This window comes from Drosophila guanche, unplaced genomic scaffold (genome assembly GCF_900245975.1).
Source record: "Drosophila guanche unplaced genomic scaffold, DGUA_6, whole genome shotgun sequence".
Taxonomy (NCBI): Eukaryota; Metazoa; Arthropoda; class Insecta; order Diptera; family Drosophilidae; genus Drosophila; species Drosophila guanche.
In genome coordinates this window covers 3,375,239-3,389,844 of record NW_022995755.1, presented here as the reverse complement: position 1 = coordinate 3,389,844, position 14,606 = coordinate 3,375,239, and the positions used below count along the sequence as shown (strand labels likewise).

At 45.8% G+C, this 14,606-nt stretch overlaps 3 protein-coding genes and 4 non-coding genes across 7 annotated transcripts; 4 read left to right on the top strand and 3 right to left on the bottom strand.

Moving 5' to 3' along the window:
• Positions 1–328: 328 nt before the first annotated feature.
• On the top strand, positions 329–410 carry Trnas-gcu. The gene has a single exon. It is a non-coding gene; the product is annotated as a tRNA-Ser (tRNA).
• A 205-nt stretch (positions 411–615) lies between these two features.
• Positions 616–697, bottom strand: Trnas-gcu. The gene has a single exon. It is a non-coding gene; the product is annotated as a tRNA-Ser (tRNA).
• Positions 698–906: 209 nt separating this feature from the next.
• Trnas-gcu lies at positions 907–988 on the bottom strand. Its single transcript has one exon. It is a non-coding gene; the product is annotated as a tRNA-Ser (tRNA).
• A 329-nt stretch (positions 989–1,317) lies between these two features.
• Positions 1,318–1,399, top strand: Trnas-gcu. The gene has a single exon. It is a non-coding gene; the product is annotated as a tRNA-Ser (tRNA).
• A 4,596-nt stretch (positions 1,400–5,995) lies between these two features.
• LOC117589591 lies at positions 5,996–8,534 on the top strand. Its single transcript, XM_034281657.1, has 2 exons — positions 5,996–6,478; positions 7,873–8,534. Exon 2 carries the CDS (start codon positions 7,874–7,876, stop codon positions 8,504–8,506), a length of 633 nt encoding a protein of 210 aa, XP_034137548.1. The 5' UTR covers positions 5,996–6,478; position 7,873; the 3' UTR covers positions 8,507–8,534.
• An 874-nt stretch (positions 8,535–9,408) lies between these two features.
• Positions 9,409–12,017, top strand: LOC117589694 (IQ and ubiquitin-like domain-containing protein). Its single transcript, XM_034281854.1, has 8 exons — positions 9,409–9,881; positions 9,950–10,205; positions 10,273–10,490; positions 10,543–11,053; positions 11,113–11,245; positions 11,298–11,410; positions 11,472–11,656; positions 11,707–12,017. Exons 1-8 carry the CDS (start codon positions 9,445–9,447, stop codon positions 11,969–11,971), a joined length of 2,118 nt encoding a protein of 705 aa, XP_034137745.1. The 5' UTR covers positions 9,409–9,444; the 3' UTR covers positions 11,972–12,017.
• Positions 12,018–12,056: 39 nt separating this feature from the next.
• Positions 12,057–14,457, bottom strand: LOC117589696 (FAST kinase domain-containing protein 4). The gene is made up of 7 exons (XM_034281856.1): positions 14,365–14,457; positions 13,972–14,191; positions 13,206–13,919; positions 12,893–13,142; positions 12,561–12,835; positions 12,431–12,500; positions 12,057–12,374 (listed from the first exon to the last, which is right to left on the bottom strand). The coding sequence occupies exons 2-7, from the start codon at positions 14,147–14,149 to the stop codon at positions 12,164–12,166; spliced, it is 1,698 nt and encodes a 565-aa protein (XP_034137747.1). The 5' UTR covers positions 14,150–14,191; positions 14,365–14,457; the 3' UTR covers positions 12,057–12,163.
• Positions 14,458–14,606: the final 149 nt, after the last annotated feature.

Genomic DNA, 14,606 nt, shown 5'->3' with positions numbered 1-14,606 from the left:
CTCCACACGAGCCACTACTTGGCTACTTTCTTTAGCCGCAAACAGACAATTACTCTGCCAAAAGCATATTCACTTTATTTGCAATTATTTCGCCGCTTTTTATTGACACAATTCTTAAGCAAACAATTAAAGAATTCATAAATATATACATATGTATACAGAGAAAACACTTCCGGGTTAGCGTATATTATATATTGTAACCATTTTTGGAAATGTTTATCTGTAAATACTTCAATGGTTGCAAATCAGTTGCTCTATATGGGTTCTTTGATAAGAACTGACAAAAGCTTTATTGGAAATTGGGTCTTGCGCAGAGCCTCCGCCATAAGACGAGGTGGCCGAGAGGTTAAGGCGTTGGACTGCTAATCCAATGTGCTCTGCACGCGTGGGTTCGAATCCCATCCTCGTCGAGTTGCAATTTTTGCAACTAACTTAGTTAAGTGAATTTTTTAATTTTTTTATAAAAAATATGAAATATATTATGGATTTCTTTCGGATGGCTTGTTTGTTGTTCACATTTCTGCTGTAGAGCATATTTTGTAACCCTGAGGGGTTAATTAAATCAAGGATATTTTTGCACTATATGTTAGCAATGTCCATAAAAAAAAACCTTTTCGACGAGGATGGGATTCGAACCCACGCGTGCAGAGCACATTGGATTAGCAGTCCAACGCCTTAACCTCTCGGCCACCTCGTCATATAGGATGTACCTTTTTCGGATCGTTTTTTGAAGGAAAGGGTATATGTAATCGCCCCATAAAATGACCTTGAATAGTAACTATTCAATTAAAAACAACAACAATATGCCAATCCATCCAATGTCCAGCTATAAACTATCCTTGAAATATTTTGTAAAAAGAATGTAACATTTCATAAAAAAATAAAAATAATTGCAAAAAGTTTGTTCGACGAGGATGGGATTCGAACCCACGCGTGCAGAGCACATTGGATTAGCAGTCCAACGCCTTAACCACTCGGCCACCTCGTCCCTTGCTCAGGGTAGGTCCAACTTTCGATTAGTTAAGAGAGCAGTAGGCTTGCACACTATTACCGATAGCAAGCAGTGCGTGCAAATATTACACTAGAACTTGTGGATGTGGCCAGCGGGTGTCTGAATTATCAGTAATTTAATGGACAAAAAATATATAAAAAAGTGCGGCCAACATGGGTAAATTATTTTTATGTCATATAATTCATCTATCAGCTGCTCTAAATTGTATTTGACACAAAGATTCTGGTCTCATCAATGACGATAAGAACTATGTGGCAGGCAGAACCGGTTGACGAAATCAGCATCTGTCTGCCAAGGCCGCATGTGACGAGGTGGCCGAGAGGTTAAGGCGTTGGACTGCTAATCCAATGTGCTCTGCACGCGTGGGTTCGAATCCCATCCTCGTCGGGAACTCTTTTTGATTTGATACCATCTTTTATTTATTTTATTTTGTGAAACTATAATTAAATATCTGTGAGATATTAAGTTCTACTGGTAATTAGAAATCAACCATGTTCCGGGTGAAGCAATGTAAGCCATTAAAATAGCGACACTGCGTGTAGTGGCGTGCGGATGGATCGCCCTGGAAGGCGAGATGGTTATCTTATTTCAATTGAAATTAAAGTTTTACGGCCCCGTCAGCAGATGAGAGACAATAATGGCCAGTCAGCAGTATAAAGCAGACTGGAAATAGATACATTGATAACAGCTTAAGTGTCGCTCCGTTCCGATGGTGGCATGCGATGATCTCTGGAATGGGATATGGAGGATGCTGGGGGAGACGGAGAGACCTCGTTTCAGCCAGATGAATTCTCCAGAACTTAAGTTTATTGACATTGAGCGTGGAAAGGGCACGCCCCGCCCGACCAAAGTGTGTCTTCAGAGCCATTAAGACACTGCCCCGGCTGTCGTGTGCTTTGCTTCTGTCAAGGTCGCGCAAGATGGGATCGGAAATAATTGATATAAAATTCGCAAAACTCTGGGGGTCGTTTGGGCCAGCAAAAACAAACAATGCCCATACGAAAAATTAAATTCCAATTGAAAATAATAGTTGTCTTTTGCCCGTGTCTGTTTCGGGCCAAAACAATAAAAGCCATCGGAGCAATTAACTCCATTTCCAATGATTTCTTTCTCGTCCGCTCACCGGCTAATTAATGCACTTTGTACAATTATTGTACAATAATTATGCGATCCAGTAGAGTACCCGAACCATCTGAGATCTGGGGATACTGATGGTGTTTCGTTAGCTTTTCCTTTTTACTGACTGACTGGCCAACAGGTTTTCAATTAATAAAACTTATTTCTCGATCATTAATCGCGGAAAGGCGAAGCAGACGGTAAAAGAATTTTCTTTCAACCATTTGACGGACGACGTGCTGAAATCTTCCTGCCACTGAAAAAGGCCATAAAGCTACCACCATAACCATCATTAACGATCTTCTGTACAACTATCGTTTGCTCTAATTGTCAGACGCTTGGAAAGTTTTGTTTGTGTGTTTTTATTTTTCGTTTATGGCGGGTCTAAATCATCTGGCAATTGAGATACAGACCGCGAATCGTTAGTGGATTGTGGGTGGTGGAAAAAGTGCACAGCTGGAAAAGCGAAATCTTTTTCGCCTGAACTTTGGGACACTTCCGGGGACTTCCCCCCGCAGTCTTTCTTCGAAACACTTGAGGCTATCGTTGTGACTCAATAGGTAGCCAACAGTCTTGACTCAACTTTCGGCATCAGCTTATAACCAATCGCCCCCATTCAACGCAGGCCAAGCTCCAGTGCCCGCCATCAAAACGCCCATTTCAAGCTGCCCCCTTACTCCCTTGGCACTTTCACAAAATCCACCAAAGAATACGCCAAACGCTTTCGGGAACGGATGAGCAAATATTGAATTTTGTGGCTGACAATCGTTGGCACTTGTGGCTGTAGCTGGCCACAGGTAGCTGGTGCCAGTAGCGGTACGTATATTTTCCTTTCGTTACACTTTTCCTTTTTTGCGATCTACAAATATTTGACTTTCGATGAAAGTCAATGCAAACGTGCAGGCAGCCTGACCCCAATCCAGGGGCTTACTCAGAAATGCCACAATTGCCGCCACGCTACAGCAATGCCATCGATGCACGGACATATCCAGATGGTTGGCATTGCATCATAAAACAGCGACTGGCCACAACATCATTCCACATGCATTCCTCGAAGCGGAGTGGCATGGGGTTTCGATCTGCTGGAATAAACACCCCACAAATGACAAAAGCAAATGCTAAAATAAGACCAAACAAAGGCGCAAAGTGCCCCAACCTGAAGCCCAACTGAGTCAGTTAACGAGAAGGGGGGTTTAATGAACCTGCGAATTTATCGCCAATAAAAGATTTGCTATAATTGGGCAATATATAATCGTTGGGATTTAAGCCAGTCGCCGGTCGCCGGTCGCCGGTCGCTGGTCACCGATCTACGGTCGTCCGTCGCATGCCGCATTTGCCGGCTGCTTATCTGACTTATCGGACTGGGTGGGTGTTCCCGCCATTCATCTAAATGGATCTGGGGGGATCTCCTTTGCCCTGTCTCCCTATCGGTGAGCCTCTAAGCCGCTAATTAAAACGTTGGCCATGTAAATGAAGCCTCCGACAGACGGCGAACCCGCTCGAAAAATGCTTAAAAATTCAGTAGCCAAACACGCAAGCGCCACCAGCTAACAGCTAACAGCCAGCAGGCAGCAGCCAGCAGCCAGCAGGCAACAGCCTACAGCCTACAGCCACCAGCGATGAGAGTGTGTCTCTGTCATGTCATTCATGGCAAAGCCCGAGACTCTGTCCAGACGTGGGTATAGCTGATGACTTTGGGGTTGGAGTTGTAGTTATAGTTGAAGTTGGGTCTGTGTTTGGCTTTGGCTTTGGTGGGGTTTACTTACAGGGAGGCAGGGTACAAATTTACACACAGCCGTCTCGTTTGCTTTGGCCATCTATCTATATTGCTTCCGTCAGCATTAAACATATTAGTCTTAATAATTCCAAAGCTCGGTTCACACAAGCCCCGCCAGAAATGAGACACAGATGCAGATACTTGGCGTTTACAGCTTGTTCGTGATTTGTGTTGTCTAATCGTTAACAATTATGCTGGATAGTATGTGGCTGCAGATGGATCTACGCTCCGCCATCAGATGCGTGCAGTTAGTTGGCTCACTCCCGTATCTATATCGGGGAGAACGTGTATCTGGCAGATACATATCTGCCAACCCATCGGTAGCTCTGCCATTTGGCACATGCGAGAGCTTACGCACTTCAACAGACACTTCAGTGTGGACAGAGGCCAGAGTAATTGCCACAAGAGGGTTAGAGGGGAGGCTGCCAAGGCTAATTAATATTTAAAAGTGTTTTGGAACCATCAGCAATGCTGGGAGAATGTACCTAAACGCACAATTTGTTTTATTTGAACGAGTCGAGTACGAACCTTCTATTTGCGCTTGTGTCATTTGCTTTTTTTTGTATTGTTTTGTCTCTGAAATTAGATGGTTTCTGTGGTCCGTAGCTGGGTGAAAGATGCCCCGGACATGGGAAAGTTGCCCAGTTGCGAGTGGAAATGCTTTTACATAATCTCTCTTTGGCAGTGGAAGTTGCTTTTACTTGTTTTAATTAGCCGAAAAGGCACATAAAACCTTGCTCACAAAAGGGGAAGTGATATAATTAACACTAATTTTGCTCGAAATTCGCTATAAATTATGACAAATTTGAATGATTTATTGCATAGACAACTGGCTCATTGGGTCGAATAAGAATTTCTCTCTCTGGCAAAGAACTCCCTTTCGTTCCCATTTAGCCAACACTTCTCAATCAGCGTCAACACATCACGCAAAAGTGTTTAGAGAATGCCAGAGAATGCCAGACCCTCGGCCTTTGGCCAATTAATTTATGATGGATGCAAAAACTTTACCCTCGAAGCGCCACACGCACAGTGAATAGCCCAGAGTGTAGGAGCCGGCACCTGGTGGATGTGGCTTGCGTTGCCCTGTCAAGAGGCAAGACAAAGATGTAAAAAAGTATATGGTCGACTATGAGATACCTGGTATAAAGTCTTATAAATTCTGAAGAGTAGAGTAAAGTAAAGTAAGCAGCCGCCACAGATATTTCTTACATTGATCAGGAGAAAGGCAGCTGAAGCCAACAACTTGCCAATACATCCTTGTACTTATTATACGAGGAATATGTGTAAATACAAAAGATGAGAGAGCACAAACTGCAAAAAGAGAAGCCCAATCCGCTTCAATCCGGAGGGCTTCGTGTTACCTTCAACGGCCTTTGTTGTCGTAGGTTCATTTGTAACTAATTTGTTCACAATATTGGAAAGACAAAGAGCTGGAATTCAGCGCAGGGACCCCAGATACTCTGCAGAAGATGCTACTTTGCTCGTACCAGTGTTGCTTGAGGTGTAATTCAATCAAAAGCTGACTGGACTGGAGTGGACTGGACTGGTCAAGTGGTATTGGGTTTCCTGCTGCGTACAGCTCTGACACTTTCCTGTCGTGATATGCAAATGCCGCCGCAGACTGAGGGAAGTGATGAATCAATTTTCTCCCCTGTTACTTTTGTCAAGCAAATAGCAAAGAGACAGAAGAGTCTGAAAACCCACAAAGTGCATTCGCAAAGTGTAACAGTAAGTGGACAAACAATAAACTGGCTAATTTATGGGTCGCTCTTCGACTAACGATCTTGGAGCCTCTCTTCCACCGATCTAGTATCTAGGGACAGCATAGCTCATCCAACAAAGATCTTGGCTCCGCTTATCCACAGAACATTATGTCTCCCCTCTTACACTCTGACGATCAGTCCGCATCATCCATCGACTAAAGATAATTTGCCAGCATCTGTCTGGTAGCCAACTAGTTAGAGTTAGATGACTTGGACCTCACACACAACAATAAAAGTTGCGCCGGTCCCGGCTCACACTTACAGTTGCTGTCGCCCCACAACGAAACGACGGCGACGACGACAGTAGCAGCAGCAGCAGCAGCAGCAGCAGCAGCGACGTCGGCCGACTGATTTTTGATTTAAGAAGAAAAAAAAAACAAATTACAAACAGTCCGCAGACTCATTTATTTGCCGCACTTCGAGGCGTTCACAACGTTCAAACAACAGCGCGCGCACCACGAAACCAAGCCGATCGACAGTGTCGGCAAAGCAGTGCGAGCAAGCGGTTTACAATTGAATTCAAATTTAAATTCAAATCAACGCAGTACATATGCATAATACGTGAAAATCTATTAATTAAGCGCTACAAGTGATATTAACTTTTAAATAAATATAGAAAAACGTGATCGAACGTGCGCATCCCATAAATTCCATAATTTATGCAGCAAACAAAAGCTAAACCAGGAAGGACACTTGGGCAATAAATTAATCGACGCTTTAAAGTCAATATAATTAAAGAAAATACGTAATCAACAGCATCGACAACTACTAAGAAAGTAAAACCGGCAGCTGCATTCAGAGCCATTTAAAGTGAGTTTTTTGTAGATGCAAATAATCTCGTATTCCCATAGATAATGGGATGCGTTGGGATGGATGGAGTGGTGCGGAGGGTTTATTCATTTGCATTTGACAGCTGGCAGCAGTCCATTAAATTAATCCGCTCTTAATTGCTGGACTTCCGTATCGACAACTCGAGTTCGTTGCCAAAGTCTTTCGTCTTTCATCTTTCACTCACAGCGAGAAGAGGCAGATGACATGATTAATCATGATGAAACCACATAATGGCATAGACACAAGAATGTTGTTCATGCATAAGTGTTGATATAGGCACGAAACCGCACATCAAATTAAGATAATTGAAGTCTACTCACAAGTGGACAAATCAAGATTTTCGCCAGACAGAAGCGATCAGCAGCTCGTGTGAACCGCAGACCATTAGGGATTAGAAATCTAACAAAAACAATTAAATTGTAATAAGCTTTTCCCCAACATCTGACTGCGTGCGTGTATGTGTGGTCCCATGGGCTCTTTGTTCTTTTATCGGTCCCGAGGTCATATATCATCCCACATTTCTAGATATTCTGCAATTTTTCAGGTTGGCAAAACACAAAGCCCCAGGCCTTAGGCAGTTCTGTAGACAAATGTCTAAATCGAAGGGGGGCGATTCCAGAAAATATTAGCATATCGTAGAATCTGTTGACCCAGGAAAGGGGCGCTCCAAAACGTTTACGCCCCGAAAATTGTGTTTTTCCGCCGCTTGTTCTACGATTTTGATCGGTGTTTCGTTTAGGCCAGCCGACAGCTTGTTGTCTGCTCAATTTTACCAGATTTTCTGTTTGGACCTCTCGGGTTGATCAATTTATTTTGTTGTTGTTGTATATATTTTTTAAAGGCTCATCATTAATCACTGAAGCGTTGAAATCTGCCCCGCCAGATGGCGCTCGACACGCTCATTAGCGTAATTGCTCAGTCGGCGTCGCTGTTGGCGTCGCTCTTTGAGGCTTAGAGGCTTTGATTAGCGTGCATTAAATGCTTTCATTTAAATCAAATCGAAACGAAAATTACCCACCCGAGAGTAGTCGTGGTATGTGTATTACACGTGTGCATGTGTGTGTGTGTGTGTGTGTGTGTGTGGGGAACGTGAGAAACTTTACAATGTAAAGGCGAAAGATTTTGCGCTTTGATGCGCCCAGACAATTTATTTATTATTAAATTATTCGGCTTTGGCATGATGTGACTTGCAGAAATCACTCTTTGATTATTATCCGAATTCGGGTGTTGGCTGTTAGGTTTTTGGGTTTTGTATTTTGATTTTCAACTCCCCATCCATCAAATGCTGAAACAATTAGGGGAGCACTTCGCGCGTGTGGGTCGAGCACTTTCCATTGTCTTTTGCCTTGACACTCTCTGGCTTCTCTTTGCAGCATGACGCCCCGGCTGCTACACTTGGTGGCACTGTTTGCGTTGGCCAGTCTGGTCCAGGCCTTTCCCTACTCCTACCACATGAGAGCCCCCTCGCCGCTGCCAATCGATGGCCTGGAGGCAGAGGGTGGCCCGCTGGCCAACAGAATTGTGGTGCAGTCACCGTCGCTGGACAATGTGTATATGGATTATGTGGTCACATCGAAGCCGCTGAACCTGCGGAAGTACAACAAGAACGGCAGTAAGACGAAAAAAACGAAAAAGGATTCCAAAATCTATTATATACCCGTACCCCCACTGCCCTTCCGTCACATACCCGGCATCGGTCTGGACTATCAGCCCATGAAAATCAATCCCATCCTGCTGGAAAAGGAAACGCAGACGACGCAGGCGCCCCAGCAGAGCACCACAGTCCGTCCATTAGCACTGAAGCCAATGCCGGGCAAACCATCGATGGATTCCAATAATCTGGGCTACTTCTATCCCAGCAAACTGTTGCGGGTGCAGCACCAGAAGGATTACTACTTCAACGGACGTCCCCATCGGCTGCAGGTGGCCCATGCCGATGCCAAGTCCGCCCTGTCTGCCCTCAATCTTAAGTCCAAGTTCTACTACAATAAAAATATTATTTATTAATAACTTTAGCTAGCAAACAATTAAACCATTTAATGCGTTTTTCTCTTGTTGTAACCGAATATCTTAAGCAGCTTTGGCAAAGCCTTTCAAGTGGATCATATTTCCCATTGCCAAATTTGGGTCATAAACGTACGAATGGGGAGAAAGAAAGCTCTGGCTAAGCGGAGGCTCCATTAATTTTGATGATATCTGTATACATACGATCGTGATATAATAGTCCAACCATCATTATTATCCCGGCTTCCGCATCGGCATCGGCAGCGGCAGCGACAGCGGCATCGCAGTAGCCATCGGCATCATCACATCTTCACGTGTGGCCTGGCAGTCTTTCCAATCCATTTAGTTAATGTAATTACTGTCACCGTTGTTCCCTCAAATTCCAAATGTTCATTCAACAAATGTTATGCAACAAATAGACACGAATGTGAGGCTTCCAATAAAGTTAAAAAACTTCAAAGTTAATCAATAGAACAGTGGCAGTATTTGCATATCTCCAGGGCAATTTGCACTGAAAGAAACTGAAATTAGGGCAATTAGAAAACAATTTTGTATGCAAATTTTGTGTAGTGCCCGTTGGAGTTGGAGTTGGAGTTGGGCAGCTCCGACTCATTAGATGATTGGAAGCTTTCACTCGTGGAAATCTGATGCGAATGCGTGAGAAAATTAAGCAACCGAACCGCTGGGGAACACTGAACTATGGCCAGAACGTTAGGCCTGGCCAGCGGTGCGTTGCCACAACAGGGCGCCTAGCAGCGGCATTCAAGTTATTGAACAAATTCGTTGCCGGGGTAGCCCCCTTCGTGACCCATTCTCTACCAGTCTGAGGTCTTCATCTAACTCGAAATCAGATCCCAGCAGGCACTTTTCCGATTAGTTTAACCACCCAGAATATTCCCAGAAAAAGGTACAACTAAATATATATTTTTTGGAGTGAAAAGATGAGTGCCCCGGAGTGTCCTCCGGCCTTTGTGTGCAATGTGCAGCTAAATGTGGATGCCTCAGAGCGGCCCAAGCAGCCAGCGGGCTGTGCTACCTACGATGCGAACAGCACCGAGTCGGAGCACACGGAGGAGTGCTGCGTGGAGCTAGAGAATGTCACGGTCAAGTTTCACATCTCTGATACGGATATCGTGGCCCAGGTGTATCCCAACTGCATGACCCTGGCCGAGGTGAAGCAGGACATATCGCGAAAGTTCGAGGTGGAGCCACAGCTGCTGGTGCTCAGGCAGGACAATCATCCACTGTGCGACTCCCTGCCTATCAATGCCACCAAGTTCGATGAGTTCGGGATACACGAATTCCAGCTGGAGCTGCGCGTGCCCAAGGACATAGGGAAAGAACCAGTTCCCAAGCTAGATCTGGATGTCTACTACGAGTGAGTGGGGAGATTGTAGTTTTCAGTTTGAACCTTCAACCAACTTCAACCTTGAAAATCTCCCTCAGCAAGCACCGCCTAGCGGACTTCATCACTGTCCACATCCCTGGCGAGGACACGGAGGATGGTCAGCCCAAAAATGTGGTGGTGGAGATTGTGAATGCTGCCATCGTGAAGCCCTTTCTGTGTGGCTACAGGGACAGGGCCAGCGGCAAAGAGTATCTGGATGCCTTCTCCCAGACGGGGCCTTACTTTGACAGATGGAAGGCCAGGCGCTACTACTCCAGGGATACCCAGACCTGGGAGCCCAAAGAAAAAACTCTGGTGGGTGGAATGAATCTCAAATGATCTGCTAGGTTGCTAATTTCCTGTTTCTGCTAATCCCCTCTAGAACACAGCCCATGAGCAGTCGGTGCAGTGCCATCTAGATGGCATCAATGTCCTGTACGTGTCGGCAGCCAACGATTTCATCATCGTTCCTGGCAAATACCAGACCTTCGCCCAGAAGGAACGTTCAGAGCGGAAGTTGGAGAAGATTCACCTCATACAGCGCAACTGGCGGCGTTGGATCCTATGGAAGTACATCCGCATTCGCGCCAAGGAGTATCGGTGAGTGCAGAACGAAGACTTAAGCCAAAAAGCTAATCCCTTCCCTCTCCAGTCGCTTGGTGCGCAATCGCGAGGAGGAGGAAGATCGTTACGAAAAGTGCGTGGAGCAGCGCGTGGATCGGCAGCTGGCGCTCAAGCAGTTTCCCCGCTCCAAGGATGACTTTGATCTGCTGTACGCCGAAATTTGTCTCTGGAAACGGGCCGAACTAAAGCGGATTGCAGCAAACTATGAGGGTCCCGCCCGCATCTCCGAGGTGAACATTCTGCTGGACAAGGAGATCCAACTGCTGAACGGGGTGGAGCGGCAGCGTCGTCTCGTCTGCAAAGCCCTGGAGGACTTTCGTAAGGATCAGTTGCTCAAGAAGATGGGCAAACCAATCGAATGGATTGGCTACAAGGACTGCAAGATCCACATGGATCTCCTTAGCACTCAGCGCGTTCGCTTTCTCACCGAAGTCTACAAGGATCTGCGAGTGCCAGTGGCAAGAGATGTACGCCTAACCCTCATACGTCGTGTCATGGAGATCCTCATGGAGGAGACTTGCTTTCCCGACTTTCCTGAGGTTTGGCTGTGACCCAAAGAATCATTTTACTCTACTTAAATGGTGTTGCACATTTCCAGCTCTTTGACCTGTTTGAGCGCGAGAAGAATTTGCTGCTGTATGCCACATCAAGCGATGTGCAAATTCTGCGGAAGCGCCAGAACATTCTCTTTTTCGAACTGATCAAGTTCCAGAAGAGCGAACAGAACAAAAGTGAGTGGATCCATAGAGTCAAACACTTCTAAGGCGTAATCTCCTTTCTCAGGGGCTCCCTCTCGCATGTGCATCGTGTGCAAGAAGGTCAAGGAATTCAAGGAGTTTGCTATACGCACACGTCAGAGTCATGTGGATACCTGCAAGAGTTGCTACTACCTTAAGGTGGGTTAAGTCTCAAATCAATCTCCAGTTTCCTATGCTGATTAATAGGATCTCCCTCCAGCTAACGGCCACAGAGAACACGGTGTACCAATCCATACTGAGGTGCGTGCAACGCGATGAGCGCAAGCGAAAGTGCACCACATCCTTTGCCTTTGTGATGCAGTCGGACGATGTGCGCCACATCATTGACAAGATCTGGCATGGCCACTCGGCACTCAGCAAGACGCAGAATCTCAACGAGTTGAGGTAAGGGTTAAATCAATAGTTATAGGCTCCTATTTTGACTCCTTCCTTAGATTACCGCGCTGGAACAAGAGCGACGATTGGGCCCCATGGAATTGTGTGTGTCTGACAGAACGGGAGACACGCGATCACTACAAGATCGAGGAAATCGAGAAGGTGTACGATCCCAAGTTTGTTTTGCATGTCAGCAATCGTCACATGTTGGCCCGAAGTCTGTTCCAAACGCTGGCAGCCGTGGCCATCGAGTTTCAGGAGACTGGCCAATGGTGGAAGGTGGGCATGAACAAGCAGCGCTCCAGCAATTTGGATGCCGTCTAAAGGCAGTGTAACTTTTCTTATATGAACTTAAAATACAGATATTCCATCGCTTAAATTAAAGGTTTAATGAACATGCAAAGGCAGATGTTGTTTAGCCTTTAATTCAGCGCCTAATTTTACATTTACAAAATTTAAACAAATTTCAATTTTGATTAAACATTACAAGGGAAATTAAATAAACTACAACTGCAATTATTTGCTACTAACAATCGCCTTGAACTTTGCATCCAAATACTGAACGCGCTTCAGCAGCTTGTCGCTGGTGCTGAACTCATTGTACGGCACTGGTATGACCTGGTAGCCACTCTTCTCCAGAAGATCGATCGTTAGGTTTGTCACTCCGCTGGCACTGCGATGCGTGCCATGGCAAATGTCATGGAAATCAATCACCATTAGCGCCACCCTAGAAAACGATTCATTAAGTGCCACTTTGGTCCAGCAAAATGTGGTGTAACTTACTTAATTGCATTTGGATTCTCCTTGTCCAAAGGTAGGGGATTTCTATTAGCATCAAATTGACAAAGCGCATCTGAAAGTTGTCACGATTATAAGAGAGTTTGAAAATGGAAGATTAAAACATTTCTTTTACCTATAAGAAAGCCCATTTTGCTGTCCACTGACGTCTGAACATGGTTAGTGGCAGGCAGAAGGCTCTTGAGTGCATCAAGCATGCCGTTTACCAGAATTTGTTTTGTCTTCGTGTGGGCCATGGGCACTTGGTAGGCAGGACTATCGGCTGGCAGCAAGACACCCTTGTAATCTGTGACCAAAAGCTGCGCATAACTATTCAGATTCAGTAGCCTCATCTTGGAGACGGGTGTCAGGCCAGACTTGTCCTTTTCCAACTTCTCCAGGAATCCAGGACTGTGAAAAGTAATCAATCAGATGATTAAGTGATATATTTTTGGATTTAAAACTCACCTTAAGACCGAATCAAGGTGCTTGTGTTCCACCAGCCCGAGCATGGTCAGGGACCAGACATAGCTCAGCCATTCAGATTGTTTGGTAAAGTCCTCCCGCACAATGGATTTCGCCAGTTTATTGCTCACATCTTCAAGCAGGGCACTCTTGAAATTCAGCAAAGACGATGTGAGGAAATACGCGCTGAGATCTTGTGGGCGGCAGATTTCACTGTTCTTCACCAGCCACTGCGTCAGCGATTCCAGAATATCTAACAGACAGGACGCGTTAATATAGAGAGCAACAAGAACAGCGAGATTCTCCATGGACTAACCCAAATCTCGATATCGCAAAATGCCCAAGCTGGTGAGTATGGATCCCACTACCGCTGACTTGTCTACGTTCTTTGGCAGAGCTGCTTGCACATCAGCACAGACCTTGGCGCTCAGCACCGAGTCCTGGAAGTTCAGCGTGGCCATGGCATAAAGAACATCCGCCGACTGCTTCAGGTCCAGGGGTTCTGAGGCGCTGCTGATGTTGAAGGCCAGCGAGCGTAGCAGGGGAGTGCTTCGTCGCTTCCGCTGTGCCAGAGTACTCATCACCTTGACCATTTGGGGCAGGCTGATGCTGGCAATCAGCTTAGCCGCCTCATCGTCTCCGGCCACGCCGAGCACAGTGTTTAGATCGTCCGTGCGGAATCCGGAAATACGTTTGCTGCTTCCGTTGGCAGCGCTGTTGTTCTTGTTGTTTCCGCCGCCATTCTTGGGCACGGTGCGGCCCAGCATGCGGCAGATCCGCAAGAATCTGCTGTCATTCTCGAACTCGGCTATCTTGACGCGGTCCACGGTGCTCCACTCGGCCAGTATAGAGACGATCCTAAGAGCATGCTGGCGCGAGAAGGCGCTGTTGTTTTCCGTGATGGTCAGCAATCCGTTGACCGATTTCGCATTGATAATGCGCTCATCGATGCTGCTGGAGGCGGGAGTCTTCTTTTCAACCTTTGGGCTCTCGTTTCGCAGCGACTCAAAGGCAGCAGCAACCAATTGGCCTGCAAATAACATGATTCCGATTAGCTTAATCCAATTGGATGGGCAACGTACCTTTCGGCTTCTTTTCATCCGTTGCCGGTGTGCGAGCTTCAGTCTCGCTCATCTCGGTCCCCTGCCCAGTGGCTGCCGTAGCCAGTGGACCACTTGCCGACCGGACATTGCTGCTGTAGGCGGCCCGGCGGTATATCTGCGTGACAATACTGCCGGCAAAGCGTTGTAGTCCCAACATTTTCAGTTATGCTCCCAGCGGCGACGAATCTCACTCTTCACGCTGCAAAAACCAAAGAAGTTTACATAACCTTTTTGTTTACATTTTTTTCAAGCAGAACCAGCATGGCAGAGCAGTGCTTAGTCAAAAGCAGACGCCACATGGACCAATTGTGAATGTGTTTAGCAAAATCAACCGTGTTTCATTTAATATTTGTACTTTTTATTCAAACTTTCCTATAAAACGTCGAGAATCGCAGATGACGGAAGCGGCAGCTGATTGTGAAGTGCTGCAACCAGGGCTGCCAAAACCATCGATATATCGACATATTCATCGAACATTAGAAAACCAAATTAGGAAAACCAAATAAGTAGGAGATTGATTTTCCCACACCACATCCTTTTTAAGTTTAATTTAGTTAGACTTTGAAATCCTACTTTTTCGCTCAAACAATATCGATTTCAACCAGCGGACAATT